The following is a 19,261-nucleotide window of genomic DNA, read 5'->3' on the forward strand; positions in this document are numbered from 1 at the left end:
AGGCCTTTGTTATACAATGCACTTTTTTCCCCCACAGAGGATACTTAAGTGAAGATTTTAAGAAAGTAAGTTTATGAGGGGTAGGGTGTTTATTATGCTTTATTTATATAAAACATTTTTTTCCCCAATAAAGGATACTTTTATTGAAATATTTAAGAAGGCAACTTGTAAGTGCACTCACTAGCTGCTACTAGGAGTCTATGAGGGGTAAGGTATTTATTTGTACAATGCATTTTTTCCACTGCTTAATTAAAATACTTAGAAATGAAGAACAGTCAGTACCAGCTGTCTATTAGGAGTCAGGTGTTTACAAAAAGGACCAACACAGTGGAGTTTATTGAAGATCTAGATGTTGTCAAACCTTTTATTGAAGTTTATGAAATGGAACCAAAGTCGTGTTAGGTTGAGTTGGGCATGCAACTTACAAATCTTCACAAGTTGGTGTCAGGCGGGTGGAAAAGCAGCTTTCCTGCCCCCTTTTTCCTCCCTTCTTGGTACAAAGCTGGCAGCAGAGTGTGATGTAAACATCTGGGCTGGTGATAGTGGAACTAGTAGTAGTAGAGAACCGCAGCAAAGCTCAATAAATAAGACAAAAATATTGCTGCCGTCTGCGTCTCCTAAGTGTTCCAATGTCAGTAATGAAGTTACAATGCCGTGGATTGTCATGATGCTGATGGATTGTTGACGGCGTTTCTTTCAAAACATCAACAGAAGAAAATAACCGGGGTCATTTCTTCGCTGCACGCGCGGATCCCGTCTTTGCACAAAAATATATACAGTAGGTAAAAGGCGCTTGGAGAGGATGCACAAGTGAGGGAATGTAGAAATGCATTTGGCGGCGTGGGAAGGCGTCCGCAGTGGGGGCCGGTCCTTAAGAAGGCATGTAAGGCGGGGGAGGGTCTTTGGCGGGCATGTTCATGGCCATGTCATAGGTGGGCAAGGTGGACTGGACAAGACAGGAAGCAAGATTAAAGTCAGGGTCTGTGCGTTTGTTTGACTTTTGTGGGGTCGCTGTGACCCCTGCTGGTGAGGCCTGCACATGACACATGGGGTTTGTTCATTATGGTCGAGCAGGGATGTCAAAGTCATTCTCACAGAGGGCCGCTTGTAACATCGAATAATGTATGAATTTGCCTCTGGATTTCATTATTAATCATATAATTTTTTAGAGATGTCCGATAATGGCTTTTTTGCTGATATTCCGATATTGTCCACACTGCAAAAATTGCAATCTAAGTAAGATGAAATATCTCAAATAAGGGTGATATTTGCTTATTTTCTGTCTGATAAGATCATTCTTCTCACTAAGCAGATTTTATGTTAGAGTGTTTTACTTCTTTTAAGGGTTTTGGTTAGGGATGTCCGATAATGGCTTTTTGCCGATATCCGATATTGTCCAACTCTTTAATTACCGATACCGATATATACAGTCGTGGAATTAACACATTATTATGCCTAATTTGGACAACCAGGTATGGTGAATATAAGGTCCTTTTAAAAAAATAAAATAAAATAAAATAAGATAAATAAATTAAAAACATTTTCTTGTATAAAAAGGAAAGTAAAACAATATAAAACAGTTACATTGAAACTAGTAATTAATGAAAATGAGTAAAAATAACTGTTAAATAGCGATGTCCGATAATGGCTTTTTGCCGATATCCGATATTGTCCAACTCTTTAATTACCGATACCGATATATACAGTCGTGGAATTAACACATCATTATGCCTAATTTGGACGACCAGGTATGGTGAAGATAAGGTCCTTTTAAAAAATAAATAAATAAATAAAAAATATTTTCTTGAATAAAAAGGAAAGTAAAACAATATAAAACAGTTACATTGAAACTAGTAATTAATGAAAATGAGTAAAAATAACTGTTAAATAGCGATGTCCGATAATGGCTTTTTGCCGATATCCGATATTGTCCAACTCTTTAATTACCGATACCGATATATACAGTCGTGGAATTAACACATCATTATGCCTAATTTGGACGACCAGGTATGGTGAAGATAAGGTCCTTTTAAAAAAAATTAATAAAATAAAATAAATAAATCAAAAACATTTTCTTGAATAAAAAAAAAAGTAAAACAATATAAAAACAGTTACCGTATTTTTCGGCGTATAAGTCGCACCTGCCGAAAATGCATACCGGTAATAAAGAAGGAAAAAAAATGCACTGGAGTTAAAGTCGCATTTTTTGGGGACATTTATTTGATAAAAGCCAACACCAAGAATAGACATTTGAAAGGCAATTTAAAATAAATAAAGAATAGTGAACAACAGGCTGAATAAGTGTACGTTATATGAGGCATAAATAACCAACTGGTATGTTAACGTAACATATTATGGTAAGAGTCATTCAAATAACTATAACATATAGAACATGCTATATGTTTACCAAACAATCTGTCACTCCTAATCGCTAAATCCCATGAAATCTTATACGTCTAGTCTCTTACGTGAATGAGCTAAATAATATTATTTGATATTTTACGGTAATGTGTTAATAATTTCACACATAAGTCACTCCTGAGTATAAGTCGCACCCCCGGCCAAACTATGAAAAAAACTGCCACTAATAGTTCGAAAAATACGGTACATAGAGACTAGTAATGAATGAAAATTAGTAAAATTAACTGTTAAAGGTTAGTACTATTAGTGGACCAGCAGCACGCACAATCATGTGTACATACGGACTGTATCCCTTGCAGACTGTATTGATATATATTGATATATAATGTAGGAAGCAGAATATTAATAACAGCAAGAAACAACCCTTTTGTGTGAATGAGTGTAAATGGGGGAGGGAGGCTTTTTGGGTTGGTGCACTAATTGTAAGTGTATCTTATGTTTTTTATGTTGATTTAATTAAAAAGAAAATTCGGGAGAATGGTTGCCCCGGGAGATTTTCGGGAGGGGCACTGAAATTCGGGAGTCTCCTGGGAAAATCAGTATGACTGGGAGACGCAACTGCTCTGTACTTCTCCCTACGTCCGTGTACCACTCCGTACAGCGGCGTTTTAAAAAGTCATAAATTGTACTTTTTGAAACCGATGCCGATAATTTCCGATATTACATTTTAAAGCATTTATCGGCCTATAATATCGTCAGTCCGATATTATCGGACATCTCCAATTTGAACCAAATCTTACTTGAAAGACAGTGCAAGAACCGGTACTTAAAAAATGGAAAACATTCAATATTTTGTAAAAAACAAAACAAAACAAAGAACAACAACTCACAAACATCTCTGTTCTTATTAAATGTTGTGATATTTATGTTGAAAAAAATACTAATTAAAATACTTCAATAAATAAATTAAATAAGTCATACATTAAAAAATAAGTAAAAACAAAATCACAACAAATGATTATATCAGCAATACAAAACACTGAGAACAAACAACATTTGTGATATTGACGCTCATAATTGCTGGGGTTAGTGAACGCAACCTCACCTACCATAAGTCATTTGTGCAGAATGAGGAAGTGCTGTGTTGTTGTTGTGGCTACTGACTACCACTAGTTTAGCACTGCGGTGCAAGCTGTGTTATGAGCTCAGCTGTTGGCGAGTTAAGTGTACCGGGTTGTGGTGCCCAGTCCTACTTATGACAGACTTATGCTGTCTTTAAATTTGGCGTGATGTCGTAATTTGTGTTGTGGCAACACCTAGTGAGTGTGTCAAAATAACTGAGTTTAGCGTATGAGTCATGACGCAGTTGAATGATGCAGACATGTTTATTGGATACTTTCTAGTATAGCGTGCTGCTTTGGAGACTTTTTATCTGTAAATAATATGCAACTATAGTTTTATCAATACTTGTTTACATAAACTCCTTCATTCCGCACTCCATCCAGCTGTTTAATCACTCGCCATACAGCAATAGATGATATCTGTCTATTACCTGACACCTGAAATGTTAACTATTTCTCTTTGTTTTTAATGTCTATTTTCTATTTTCTGCTGGATTTACTCTCTATTTTATGCTGCTGCTGTCACATATACTGTAATATTGTACATGGTCATTGTTATATATTGTATATATGATATAGACATAATATATCCGTATATATAATATACCAGGGGTCCTCAAGTACAAATCTTGAAGGTCCACAAATGTTTTTTTTTAAACAGGCTGCGTCCGTTTATTATCGGTCAAGCTTATATAGTAGCAGGAGGTAAGTAGTTTAACATTTTCTTAAAATGAACAAAAATAAAATAAATATCCAATAAAATACATGAAATATTTTCTTTGAAACAAAAATAAATAAGAACTTTGAAAAAATGTGTCCTCTGCATTTGACCCATCCCTTGATCACACCCTGGGAGGTGAGGGGAGCAGTGGGCAGCAGCGGCGCTGCGCCCGGGAATCATTTTTGGTGATTTAACCCCCAATTCCAAGCCTTGATGCTGAGTGTCAAGCAGGGAAGAATGCTGGTATGAGCTTTTAAACATAACCCGTTAACTGCTGCCAATCAAATGGTGAATAAGATACTCTTTAGGGTTCATGTGTTTGTAAATCTGACTGTGATGAAGTCAGTGCCTCACCAGCCATCAACCTCACCGCACGTTACTGCTCTGTTGCTATTTGTTGTTGTGTCATAGATTTAACAAAAATCTTGCTTGATGTTTCATATGACTTTTTCAGCCTCGTGATTTCTTTTTTTCTTAGCTCTGAATCATGAGGAAATGTCTCTTCAAATTCGCGGTGCTCTTTCAGATAGTGACGTTTCAGATTTTCACTTTTCACCCGAGCAACAGTACTGTTGCATATTAGACACATTGGTCTGGTACTTGCAATAGGTAGGATGAAAACATATTGCTCTGTCCATTCTTCCTTGAAACGTCGGTTTTCCCTGTCCACCTTTCTTTTACCAGCCTGAGCCAACTTGGAGCATGCCATTGTGATTTGATTCACATTCAGTGACTGACGAGTGAACAGTTAGCGAAGTAGCGATACGAGACAACTGTGTGCCTGCAGCGAAAGGTTCCATGCACTGTGCACTGCACATGTGTATGACCCAGGTGGTAACAGCCTATCAGCGCGTCGTTGTGATCGAGATGACAACCCATACCCCGGAATTAGCCAATCAGAGTGGCGTTCTCTCGCTCTCTCTCTCTCTCTCTCTCTCTCTCTGAGAGAGAGAGAGAGAGAGAGAGAGAGAGGGACGGAGTGAGTGAGACACGAGAAGTGTAAACGAAACGTGGAGATATTTGACTAAAAACAACGAAGAACGTTGACTTCCGCTAGCGATAACTCACAGATGAATACAATTATTATATTTTTTATAATAATTATAATTATAATAATAAAAAAAAAAAAATCTTTTTTTTTATTTATTTATTTTTTTACTATAATTCGTGCTGGGTCCGGATGGACACGTCGCTGGGTCCGGACATGGACCGCGGTCCGCCTGTTGAGGATCACTGTAATATACTGTACATATATTACCGTATTTTTTGGACTATAAGTCGCAGTTTATTTTCATAGTTTGGCCGGGGGTGCGACTTATACTCAGGAGCGACTTATGTGTGAAATTATCAACACATTACCGTAAAATGTCAAATAATATTATTTAGCTCATTCACGTAAGAGACTAAACCAGGGGTCGGCAACCCGCGGCTCCGGAGCCACATGCGGCTCTTTGATCATTCTGATGCGGCTCAGCTGCGTACATGTCGACACCCCCGGTGCCTATCGCAGAAAACTCCCGGGATTAATATTCTCCGATTTTCACCCTAACTATAATAATAAGGGCGTGCCATGATGGTACAGCATTCTGCGCCCTCTACAATCTGTACTAACAGCGTGCCAGCCCAGCCTTTTGTTTTATGCATCTTCCACTGCAAGGCATACTTGGTCAACAGCCACACAGGTTAGTTACACTGACGGTGGCCATATAAAACAACTTTAAGACTCTTACTAATAATGCGCCACACTTTGAACCAAAACCAAACAAGAATGACAAACACATTTCGGGAGAACATCTGCACCTTAACACAACATAAACACAACAGAACAAATACCCAGAATCCCATGCAGCCCTGACTCTTTCGGGCTACATTATACACCCCTGCTACCACCAAACCCCGCCCCCACCCCAACCCTGCTCCTTCACACATCAACCCCCCCCCCCCTCCGTGCGTCGGTTGAGGTGGGCGGGGTTTGGTAGCGGGGGTGTATAATGTAGGCCGGAAGAGTTAGGGCTGCATGGGATTCTGGGTATTTGTTCTGTTGTGTTTATGTTGTGTTACGGTGCAGATGTTCTCCCGAAATGTGTTTGTCATTCTTGTTTGATGTGGGTTCACAGTGTGGCGCATTATTAGTAAGAGTGTTAAAAATTTTTTATACCGCCATCGTCAGTGTAACCTGTGTGGCTGTTGAGCAAGTATGCCTTGCTGTCACTTACGTGAGCAAGCAGAAGTCCCATACGACGTATGGCTGGGCCGGCACGCTAGTTGTAGTGGGCGCTAAATGCTGTACCAACTCGGCACGTTCGAGAAAATAGTAGCCCTAAAATTGATAGTCTGCCGGAAATACCGGGTGGGTTGACAGGTATGACGCTGTCAAGCGCCATTCATATAAAACCCGCGGGCCGCACTAACATTAAATTTTCATATTAAGGTGTGAGCCGCGTGTCTGAAACCCCTGGTTTATACATAGCACAAAGCAAAAAAAACAAACTCTGTATGCAGTGTTATTTCATTTTAAATTTCAAAAGATTTTTATGGCTCCCATTGTTTTCTTTAATTTGTGAAACTGGTCAAAATGGCTCTGAGTGGAAAAGGTTGCCGACCCCTGGACTAGACGTATAAGATTTCATGGGATTTAGCGATTAGGGGTGACAGATTGTTTGGTAAACGTATAGCATGTTCTATATGTTATAGTTATTTGAATGACTCTTACCATAATATGTTACGTTAACATACCAGGCACGTTCTCAGTTGGTTATTTATGCCTCATATAACGTACACTTATTCAGCCTGTTGTTCACTATTCTTTATTTATTTTAAATTGCCTTTCAAATGTCTATTCTTGGTGTTGGGTTTCATCGAATACATTTCCCCAAAAAATGCGACTTATACTCCAGTGCGATTTACATGTTTTTTTCCTTCTTTATAATGCATTTTCGGCAGGTGCGACTTATACTCCGGTGCGACTTATACTCCGAAAAAATACGGTTTGTAAATATTACGTATATATGTTATATTTTTAATCGCTATATTTAGTCTATTTATGCCTGCGTTGTCCTTTCCATCCTTACACTTTCCATCATTGTAACTGAGCTACTGTGTGGAACAATTTCCCTTGTGGATCATTAAAGTTTGTCTAAGTTCTAAGTTGACAAAGGTCATGTTTTAGACTGCTATATGGGTCAATCAAAGACACTTTTGTCTGGCTTGTGTGCTTAGCTGCTGCGTACAGTAGCTGCCAGCTCCTAGTAGCATATAGCCTGAAAGGGCTGGGCAAATAGTCTGGGGGCCGGTATATCTATTTTTAGGAACAAAACCTCACAATAATGTCTGATTGGAAGCTAAAAACGTTATGACAGACCGCCTTAAAAAAACGGAATGGAATTATAAAATTGTTTTACTGAATGAGACACCCAGAATGTACATAAAAATAAAGAATGTGAGATTTACAATATTAACTATAAACGATAAAACACTGAAAATTGACAACATATGAACGTCACACCCCTTCTCGATCGACACATTTTACAATCAAACGAAACGCAACAAAAATGAAACAAACAGCGAAATATGATTGCGAAGGGTAAAAAAACAAAAAACACCTACAATCTGATATAAGCTTTAGAACTTTTAAAAAGATCTCTTTCCGCGTCTGTCTCTGACACCCGCATTTCAGGCTGACACTCTGTGGAAACGCTCCCCACCCACACTGCTTGGTGCCTCGTCTGAGCTGCTGTGATTTAGATTACCATAGTAACTAATTAGATGACCATAGTAACTAGTATATCATGCAAAAGCGCAGATTCCAACCATTGAAATACTTTGTATAGTTCAAGACTTACAGTAATTAGAAAACATCACTGCACATCATAATGGAAGCTACACTTTCCATCTTAAAGATCTAAATAAATTATTTGGGAATGTCTGGCGGGCCAGATTGAAAAGCTCAACGGGCCTTAATTTGCCCAGGTCTGGCCTCAAATGTTTACCTTTTGAACATGACTTGACTAAAATACAAAAAAAGACCAAACTTCTGTGTTTATCGGAGGACATTTAGATGTTAACTGGCTGTCCAGATTTATGCAAGTACTTTTATCGGAGCTTGTGTGACGGCGGTTGGATGGGGCTGTAGGCACAAATTGGTCCGTCTACCCCCGGGCAGCTGTGGCTACAGCCGTAGCTTACCACCATCATGTGTGAATGTGGAGTGAATGAATGATTGGGTTCTCAGTTCTCTCTAAAGCGCTTTTGGTGTCCATAAAGACGCTACATAAATCGAATCCATTGTGATTACCGTATTTTTCGGACTATAAGTCGCAGTTTTTTTTCATAGTTTGACCGGGCTTCAGTGCGATTTATATATGTTTTTTTCCTTCTTTATTATGCATTTTCGGCAGGTGCGACTTATACTCCGGTGCGACTTATACTCCGAAAAATACGGTATATCGGAGATTTTAGATGCGAGACGGTTTTATCCGACACCCATATCTATAGATCACCATGGCGACGCGAAGTGATGCTATTCAACTTCTTACAAGTCAGTGCATCAGTATAATGACTTTAAGGTTTGAATTCACACTGCTCCATATTGTTACTTTCATCATTCTGAGTTTGTTTACTAACCTGGGGCTGATTCTCAAAAGAGAGGAAGACGCTGATATCCGGCTGGCCCCTGTATTTGATGTACTTGTAGCAGTTCCACACGCAGTTCATCAAGTATGCCTGCAATGACAAATGTACACAAGAGTGACTTCAATCCTGCAATTAAACGCCTTAGTGGGCGCAGTCACACACTCACATCGTTGCTGTATGCTCGGATGCACCTGATACCAACATTCTGGTTCATTCAAGCAGTAGGCAAGTGCACTTTGCGAGTTTAGCTGGATCGGAATTGAAATAAATGTGCTCACTCCTTATTAATGATAACCCCCACCTTTCACAATCCAAATACAAAACCCAAAACCAGTGAAGTTGGCACGTTGTGTAAATGGTAAATAAAAACAGAATACATTGATTTGCAAATCCTTTTCAACTTATATTCAATTGAATAGACTGCAAAGACAAGATATTTAATGTTTGAACTGGAAAACTTTGGAGTTTGATGGCTGCAACATGTTTCAAAAAAGCTGGCACAAGTGGCAAAAAAAGACGGAGAAAGTTGAGGAATGCTCATCAAACACTTATTTGGAACATACCACAGGTGATCAGGCTAACTGGGAACAGGTGGGTGCCATGGTTGGGTGTAAAAGCAGCTTCCATGAAATGCTCAGTCATTCACAAACAAGGATGGGGCGAGGGTCACCACTTTGTCAACAAATGAGTGAGCAAATTGTCCAACAGTTTAAGAACAACATTTCTCAACCAGCTATCGCAAGGAATTTAGGGATTTCACCATCTACGGTCCGTAATATCATCAAAAGGTTCAGATAATCTGGAGAAATCACTGCATGAGAGCAATGATATTATGGACCTTCGATCCCCTGGGTGGTACTGCATCAAAAAGCGACATCAGTGTGTAAAGCAGGGCTAGGGAACCTATGGCTCTCGAGCCAGATGTGGCTCTTTTGATGACTGCATCTGGCTCTCAGATAAATCTTAGCTGACATTGCTTAACACGATAAGTAACGAATAAATACGCTGGTAATCACAGTGTTAAAAATAACGTTCAAAATATAAAACATTCTCATGCATTTTAATCCATCCATCCGTTTTCTACCGCACCTGTTCAAGAAGTCGCATTAATGGTGAGAAGTATTTTATTTATTATTGGTTAGCTTCAGAATAACAATGTCATTAAAAAGAATAAGAGACTTATTATACTCTAAAAATGTTGGTCTTACTTAAAAAGGCACACATTTAGTTGTATTCAGTGTTAAAAAATACTATATGGCTCTCACGGAAATACATTTTTTAAATATTTGGCTTTCATAATAATAATAACAATAATAACTGGGATTTATATAGCGCTTTTCTAAGTACCCAAAGTCGCTTTACATGTAGAACCCATCAATCATTCACACCTGGTGTGAATCAAAAAGGTTCCTGACCCCTGGTGTAAAGGATATCACCACATGGGCTCAGGAACACTTCAGAAAACCACTGTCAGTAACTACAGTTTGTCGCTACATCTGTAAGTCCAAGTTAAAACTCTACTATGCAAAGCGAAAGCCATTTATCAACAACACCCAGAAACGCCGCCGACTTCGCTGGGCACGAGCTCACCTAAGATGGACTGATGCAAAGTGGAAAAGTGTTCTGCGGTCTGACGAGTCCAAAGAATGTCTTTCTCAGTTCAAACATTAAATATATTGTCTTTGCAGTCTATATTTAATTGAATATAAGTTGAAAAGGCTTTGCAAATCATTGTATTCTGTTTTTATTTACGAATTAGACAACGTCTCAACTTCATTGGTTTTTGGTTATTTAAAAAGGATATAGTGCCAGGAAAGTTGCAGTAAGACAGTGTTGTGTGTTGTGTTGGCACATTCCAGAAGCTCTCTATGCATCTTTTCACTAGACCAGAAAAAGGTCACAGTAAAAGGTACCTTTAGGACAATGAGGAAGGTAAAGAGGACCACTACAAAGAAAAACAGGAACCGAGGGTCCAGAGACAACAGGTTATCCTTGTAGGGGAAATCCGGCTGAAGAGAAGAAAGAAAACAAGTGTTAGAAAAACAATAAACCACTGAAACGCCTAACAACGATTGTTTTGGACTCCATTAAATAGAACCAATTAAGGAGTGGTTAGTCAACATGCAACCTGTGATGACAATGCCTGCAGTAACTCAGTGAACTAACCAGTTGGTCCAGGTACTCCTGTATCCTGGGCAGGTAGGTGAGAGAGCTGCAGGCCACCAGGCAGCTGAGAGCAAAGTCAAACATCTGGTAGCAGAAGAACGGGATGAGCAGCCCACTGCGATGCTGGAAACATCCAAACAGGAAGTATAGTGTTCTTAACCAAATATAATTTAACATAACATTTGTATTGGGAGGCAAAATGAAATATTGTCAGCCTTGTTAGACACTTAATAGCCACTTTATTAGGGACACAATGTCGTTAATGGCTGTCTAGACCAGTGTTTTTCAACCACTGTGCCACGGCACTAGTCTGGTGTGCCATGGGAGATGAGCTAATTTCACCTATTTGGGTTAAAAATATTTTTTACAAACCAGTAATTCTAGTCTGCAAATGGTGTGCTGTTGTTGAATGTCGGTGCTGTCTAGAGCTCGGCAGAGTAACCGTGTAATACTCTTCCATATCAGTAGGTGGCAGCAGGTAGCTAATTGCTTTGTAGATGTCGGAAACAGCGGGAGGCAGCGTGCAGGTAAAAAGGTATCTAATGCTTAAACCAAAAATAAACAAAAGGTGAGTGCCCCTAAGAAAAGGCATTGAAGCTTAGGGAAGGCTATGTAGAACAAAACTAAAACTGAACTGGCTGCAGAGTAAACAAAAACAGAATGCTGGACGACAGCAAAGACTTACTGTGGAGCAAAGACGGCGTCCACAATGTACATCCGAACATGACATGACAATCAACAATGTCCCCACAAAGAAGGATAAAAACAACTGAAATATTCTTGATTGCTAAAACAAAGTAGATGCGGGAAATATCACTCAAAGGAAGACATGAAACTGCTACAGGAAAATACCAAAAAAAGAGAAAAAAACACCAAAATGGGAGTGCAAGACAAGAACTAAAACACTACACACAGGAAAACAGCAAAAAACTCCAAAAAGTCAGGGCGTGATGTGACAGGTGGTGACAGTACACCTACTTTGAGACAAGAGCTATATTGATGCATGCTTGGTTATGATTTAAAGTCATATACAACAATTGCGACAACGACTTTTTATTGTCAACTGAGTTTCGTTTTTTAATGATGTCTGCTGGTGGTGTGCCTCCGGATTTTTTCAACGCAAAAAATGTGCCTTGGCTCAAAAAAGGTTGAAAAACACTGGTCTAGACCAGTGATTTTCAACCACTGTGCCGCGGCACACTAGTGTGCCGTGAGATATTGCCTGGTGTGCCGTGGGAAATTATGCAACTTCACCTAATTGGTCCAAAAAATATTTTTTGCAAATCGATAATCATAATAATGTGCCGTTGTCTAGGGCCTGTGCTGTGTAGAGCTTGGCAGGGTAACCATGTAATACTCCATATCAGTAGGTGGCAGCAGGTAGCTCATTGCTTTTGTCGAAGTCGGAACACGTCGAGGATGGTTTGTCGTGATCCCAATATGCAGAGCACTGCGGAAGACAGCGTGCAGGTAAAAAGGTATGTAACGCTTAAACCAAAAATCAACAAAAGGCGAGTCCCGCTAGGAAAAGGCACTGAAGAATAGGGATGGCTATGTAAAACAAAAGTAAAACTGAACTGGCTACAAAGTCAACGAAAACAGAATGCTGGACGACAGCAAAAACTTACAGCGTGTGGAGCAAAGACGGCGTCCGCAAAGCACATCCCGTACATGACATGAAAATCAACAATGTCCCCACAAAGAAGGATAGCGTACGCACAACTTCAATAGTCTTGATTGCGAAAAAACAAAGCAGGCGCGGGCAATAGCGCTCAAAGGAAGGCGTGAAGCTGCTACAGGAGAATACCAACAAAACAGGAAGGGTCACCAAAATAACAGCGCAAGACAGGAACTAAAGCACTACACACAGGAAACAACAACAAACTCAAAATAAGGCACGACAACCTGGTGGAGTTTCATTTTTTAACCTTTTCTGCTGATGGTGTGCCTCCGGATTTTTTCAACGCAAAAAATGTGCCTTGGCTCAAAAAAGGTTGAAAAACACCGGGTCTGGATAACCCCAACAATGCTCAGTTTGGTTTAAAAAAGGACAGCTATAATGTAGAAATGCACTACAGTGTTTCTAATATTGTGTCCCTCAAAGAGAACTGCAATTTTCTGGAATTGTACCTATAGTTCACAATCATTATGAAAGAAATGACGGACGTATTTTTTTAATGCATTATAAATAACAAAGAAATGCGATCAAAAGTCTGCTTACAATGGAGCGAATGGGAGCCGCTCTATTCTGTCTATAAAACCCTTGTAATGTAGTAACGGGCACATTTACAATAACATTTAATATTTACCGTATTTTTCGGACTATAAGTCGCAGTTTTTTTCATAGTTTGGCCGGGGGTGCGACTTATACTCAGGAGCGACTTATGTGTGAAATTATTAACACATTACCGTAAAATATCAAATAATATTATTTATCTCATTCACGTAAGAGACTAGACGTATAAGATTTCATGGGATTTAGCGATTAGGAGTGACAGATTGTTTGGTAAACGTATAGAATGTTCTATATGTTGTAGTTATTTGAATGACTCTTACCATAATATGTTACGTTAACATACCAGGCACGTTCTCAGTTGGTTATTTATGCCTCATATAACATACACTTATTCAGCCTGTTGTTCACTATTCTTTATTTATTTTAAATTGCCTTTCAAATGTCTATTGTTGGTGTTGGATTTTATCAAATACATTTCCCCCAAAATGCGACTTATACTCCAGTAGGACTTATATATGTTTTTCCCCTTCTTTATTATGCATTTTCGGCAGGTGCGACTTATACTCCGAAAAATACGGTACGTATTTTGATCATTATAAGCATACGTGGCACATTATTTTCAAAAACACCTCACAACATTTGCTTTTTTTCTTCAACATCACTGATTCAATTAATAAAACATCACTTACAGTACAAGGTCTGCTGTCATTAGGATGCCGACTGCTAAGATGTTCATATACTCCCATTTAGATGAAGAATGACTCGTAATCCTCGCGAAGAAAATTGAGGTGGAACCAAGCCTCTTTTTGTGTCGTTCTCGCCATTCCCGGGTCTAAATTGGCTGTCAAAGTGTACTAACATGTCGGAATACGTCCTCAGTCTTCTATTATCCAGATGAGAAGCATGATTTATGATCTAGAACAGTGGTTCTCAAATGGGGGTACGTGTACCCCTGGGGGTACTTGAAGGTATGCCAAGGGGTACGTGAGATTTTTTCAAAATATTCTAAAAATAGCGACAATTCAAAAATCCTTTATAAATATAAATAAAAACCTATCTTTTTTTCCAAATAGTTCAAGAAAGACCACTACAAATGAGTAATATTTTGCACTGTTATACAATTTGATAAATCAGAAACTGATGACATAGTGCTGTATTTTACTTCTTTATCTCTTTTTTTCCAAACAAATATGCTTTGCTCTGATTAGGGGGTACTTGAATTAAAAAAAAATTCACATGGGGTACATCACTGAAAAAAGGTTGAGAACCACTGATCTAGAATATATTTTGACAAGCAAGGAAGTGAGGAAGCAGCTGATCAGTTGATCATGGTTACGGTGCCGCTATAAATAGTTTGTCTGCGTTAGCGCTTATAATAACAATATTAACTAATACTTGGTGAATATTCTAGTCACAAAATGTAAATGGAGTATTGTTGGCGCTTTTTGGATGGTTATTTATTGGGTTTAATGGGCGTAATAGAGAACCTCCCATTGGCTCAGCTGTTTAGTAACAAGTTAGAATGCACGGGAAAAAATACATCCGTCGTCATGTTTTTCATATTGATTGTGAACGATTAGCAAAATTCCAAAAAAGTGCAGTTCCCCTCTAAGGACCTATGAGACAACTTAAAAAACTGTATTGAAAAAATATGAAAAAGATCTATCTCAGTGTTTCTTAACCATAGGGCATTGTTGGGCCAAAGAGCCACAAACAAAATATCTGTTTCTACTTTGGTCTGTTCAGGCCACACTGATACTCAGTTGTAATACACTTTTCCACCACTTGTGGCAGTAATGACAATCTCGAGCAAACAAAAGAAGTCTGGAGCTAAAGTCATAGGGAAGTCTCTTAAGTGCAACAATTATGACTAAAGTGGCGAAGCTGTGTTTTATTGACAGTTTAGTAAAGAAATACATTCAATATTAATTTAGTTTATTCATTTTAACAAAACATAATTGTATGTAAACTTAGTTTGTCAGTTATTTGTGAGTACGTTCTTATTCAGTATATGTGGTTAGTACTTACTTACAAACCCCGTTTCCATATGAGTTGGGAAATTGTGTTAGATGTAAATATAAACGGAATACAATGATTTGCAAATCCTTTTCAACCCATATTCAATTGAATGCACTACAAAGACAAGATATTTGATGTTCAAACTCATAAACTTTTTTTTTTGTGCAAATAATAATTGACTTAGAATTTCATGGCTGCAACATGTGCCAAAGTAGTTGGGAAAGGGCATGTTCACCACTGTGTTATATGGCCTTTCCTTTTAACAACACTCGTTTGGGAACTGAGGAGACACATTTTTTAAGCTTCTCAGGTGGAATTCTTTCCCATTCTTGCTTGATGTACAGCTTAAGTTGTTCAACAGTCCGGGGGTCTCCGTTGTGGTATTTTAGGCTTCATAATGCGCCACACATTTTCAATGGGAGACAGGTCTGGACTACAGGCAGGCCAGTCTAGTACCCGCACTCTTTTACTATGAAGCCATGTTGATGTAACACGTGGCTTGGCATTGTCTTGCTGAAATAAGCAGGGGCGTCCATGGCAACGTTGCTTGGATGGCAACATATGTTGCTCCAAAACCTGCATATACCTTTCAGCATTAATGGTGCCTTCACAGATGTGTAAGTTACCCATGTCTTGGGCACTAATACACCCCCATACCATCACAGATGCTAGCTTTTCAACTTTGCGCCTATAACAATCCGGATGGTTCGTTTCCTCTTTGGTCCGGAGGACACGACGTCCACAGTTTTCAAAAACAATTTCAAATGTGGACTGGTCAGACCACAGAACACTTTTCCACTTTGTATCAGTCCATCTTAGATGAGCTCAGGCCCAGCGAAGCCGATGGCGTTTCTGGGTGTTGTTGATAAACGGTTTTCGATTTGCATAGGAGAGTTTTAACTTGCATTTACAGATGTAGCGACCAACTGTAGTTACTGACAGTGGATTTCTGAAGTGTTCCTGAGCCCATGTGGTGATATCCTTTACACACTGATGTCGCTTGTTGATGCAGTACAGCCTGAGGGATCGAAGGTCACGGGCTTAGCTGCTTACGTGCAGTGATTTCTCCAGATTCTCTGAACCCTTTGATGATATTACGGACCGTAGATGGTGAAATCCCTAAATTCCTTGCAATAGCTGGTTGAGAAAGGTTTTTCTTAAACTGTTCAACAATTTGCTCACGCATTTGTTGACAAAGTGGTGACCCTCGCCCCATCCTTGTTTGTGAATGACTGAGCATTTCATGGAATCTACTTTTATACCCAATCATGGCACCCACCTGTTCCCAATTAGCCTGTTCACCTGTGGGATGTTCCAAATAAGTGTTTGATGAGCATTCCTCAACTTTATCAGTATTTATTGCCACCTTTCCCAACTTCTTTGTCACGTGTTGCTGGCATCAAATTCTAAAGTTAATGATTATTTGCAAAAAAAAAATGTTTATCAGTTTGAACATCAAATATGTTGTCTTTGTAGCATATTCAACTGAATATGGGTTGAAAAGGATTTGCAAATCATTGTATTCTGTTTATATTTACATCTAACACAATTTCCCAACTCATATGGAAACGGGATTTGTATTTTTCTAAATCAGCCTGACCTATGCTTAAGGTGTATGTGTTAAATAAATAATAATATTTTGTGATTAACACATAGTTTCATGTCACTTGACAAAGTTGTAAGCTGCAAGTAGGCTAGATATTGAATATGATTAAAATTGAGAGTAAAATGACTTATTCAATGTTAACATCTGAGTTGACTGGAATGGAGAAGGTGAAGAACCCTTGATCTATCTTATATTTGGGCTCTACAGATTTATACATGCAAACCAGTTGGTGGAGCAAAATGACAACACCCTCCTGACCCCCCCGATGAGTCAACGATTAGTCGACTAATCAGGTAATAATGTATTTAATGGATCACATCGACTTCTAAATGCAGCTTAAGTTATTTTAGGCGTGTCCTTACGAACAACAAAGATGACTAATCCATTCATAAATATTTATTTTTACTGTCATTCTGCTGCTCATTCAGCTGTTACATAAATTACAATGACTCATAAAATGTTGTCCATTTAAAAGAAAGGAAAGGCAAAGTGCTAAACAGAAACAACCTTGTTTATGTATTTAAAAAAACAGTTAAAATAGCAGCAAAGAAAACAAACAACAAAACACAAAATCTAACTTCCTCAAAAAGAAAAGCATTTTGTGATGTTTAAAAAGCTGCACACTGTTATGTTGACTATTGAATTAACTCTTGGCAGTTTTAGCACTCTCATAGACTCAATGTGTAGAATTATATCTTGGATTAATTCCTAAAATGTTGGGATATTTAATAGATTGTATGTTTAATCTTATGATACCTGCATTAACTCTTGGCAGTTTTAGCACTCTCATAGACTCAATGGGCCCTATTCAGCAATAAGTTCCTAACTTTTCCTCTTATCTTTCTTCCGAAGTGATTTCCTAAGAAGAGTCCATTCAAATTCATGACGTGTTCTTAAACGGCCAAATGGTTCCCACCTGCTGTTGTTAAATTGCTGAATGCCAAATGGTCAGCGCGTGCTTGTCTATCATAATTTGCATATAAATACACCCTTATTTCTCCGATATGCATATGTAAACACCCTTAATTCCGTAATTTGCATAGGTAAACGCCCTTAATTCCCCATATAAGGGCACAATTTTGGCGGAAAAGCCGAACATCAAACACACGGAGAAAACACAAACAGATTACAGAAGATACATTCGTATTATCCCGCGGGGGAAATATTTAATGTCAAAACGTAAGTTTAAAAAAAGGGGGGACTGCTGAGGTAGCCTAAAGCGTTCGAATAAAGCGATATCTATCGATGATATTAATTTAACAATAGACAATAGAAGTAAGGGAACTTGTCACACTTAAGAACAAGAGTGCTCTGGAGCACTCGTAGATTTTGTTCTTACCTATGAACAAATCCCAGCTAAGAAATCATTGGTGAATACAGAAATCTCCTTAAAAACTTCCTAAGTGGGCCTAAGAACAAAATGTGTTCTTAAGAACGCTTGCTGAATGGGGTCCAATGTGTAGAATTATATCTTGGATTAATTCCTAAAATGTTGGGATATGTAATAGATTGTATGTTTAATCTTATGATACCTGCATTAAGTCCTGGCAGTTTTAGCACTCTCATAGACTCAATGGGCCCTATTCAGCAATAAGTTCCTAACTTTTCCTCTTATCTTTCTTCCGAAGTGATTTCCTAAGAGGAGTCCATTCAAATTCATGACGTGTTTTTAAACGGACAAATTGTTCCCACCTGCTGTTGTTAAATTGCTGAATGCCAAATGGTCAGCGCATGCGTGTCTATCATAATTTGCATATAAATACACCCTTATTTCCCCGATATGCATATGTAAACACCCTTAATTCCGTAATTTGCATAGGTAACCACCCTTAATTCCCCATATAAGGGCACAATTTTGGCAGAAAAGCCGAACATCAAACACACGGAGAAAACACAAACAGATTACAGAAGATACATTCGTATTATCCCGCGGGGGAAATATTTAATGTCCAAACGTAAGTTTAAAAAAAGGGGGGACTGCTGAGGTAGCCTAAAGCGTTCGAATAAAGCGATATCTATCGATTATATTAATTGAACATTAGACAATAGAAGTAAGGGAACTTGTCACACTTAAGAACAAATAGGCCACCCTAAGAGTGCTCTGGACCACTCGTAGATTTTGTTCTTACCTACGAACAAATCCCAGCTAAGAAAACATTGGTGAATACAAAAATCTCCTTAAAAACTTCGTAAGTGGGCCTAAGATTTTAAATTTTCCTGAGGGAACTCTCCTGAAGGAATCAATAAAGTATTATCTATCTATCTATCTATCTATCTATCTATCTATCTATCTAAGAATAAAATTTGTTCTTAAGAACGGTTGCTGAATGGGGCCCAATGTGTAGAATTATATATTGGATTCATTGATGTTTAAAAAGTTGCACACTGTTATGTTGACT

The 19,261-nt window shown here is 38.5% G+C and overlaps 1 protein-coding gene across 2 annotated transcripts in view; it reads right to left on the bottom strand.

Annotated features, from left to right (window-relative positions):
- Positions 1 to 333: 333 nt before the first annotated feature.
- Positions 334 to 19,261, bottom strand: part of laptm4a (lysosomal protein transmembrane 4 alpha) — a 36,276-nt gene continuing 17,348 nt past the window's right edge. The window contains exons 4-7 of one of the 2 annotated variants that reach the window (XM_061987358.2): positions 11,002 to 11,124; positions 10,749 to 10,844; positions 8,827 to 8,925; positions 334 to 946 (exon numbers count right to left, since the gene is read on the bottom strand). In XM_061987358.2, coding sequence (XP_061843342.1) covers positions 872 to 946; positions 8,827 to 8,925; positions 10,749 to 10,844; positions 11,002 to 11,124 — 393 coding nt within the window. In that variant the 3' untranslated portion in view covers positions 334 to 871. Of the gene's footprint in view, positions 1,034 to 8,826; positions 8,926 to 10,748; positions 10,845 to 11,001; positions 11,125 to 19,261 lie in introns of both variants that reach the window. The other variant, XM_061987357.2, reaches the window with a different exon arrangement.

Source organism: Nerophis lumbriciformis, linkage group LG26 (genome assembly GCF_033978685.3).
Source record: "Nerophis lumbriciformis linkage group LG26, RoL_Nlum_v2.1, whole genome shotgun sequence".
Taxonomy (NCBI): domain Eukaryota; kingdom Metazoa; phylum Chordata; class Actinopteri; order Syngnathiformes; family Syngnathidae; genus Nerophis; species Nerophis lumbriciformis.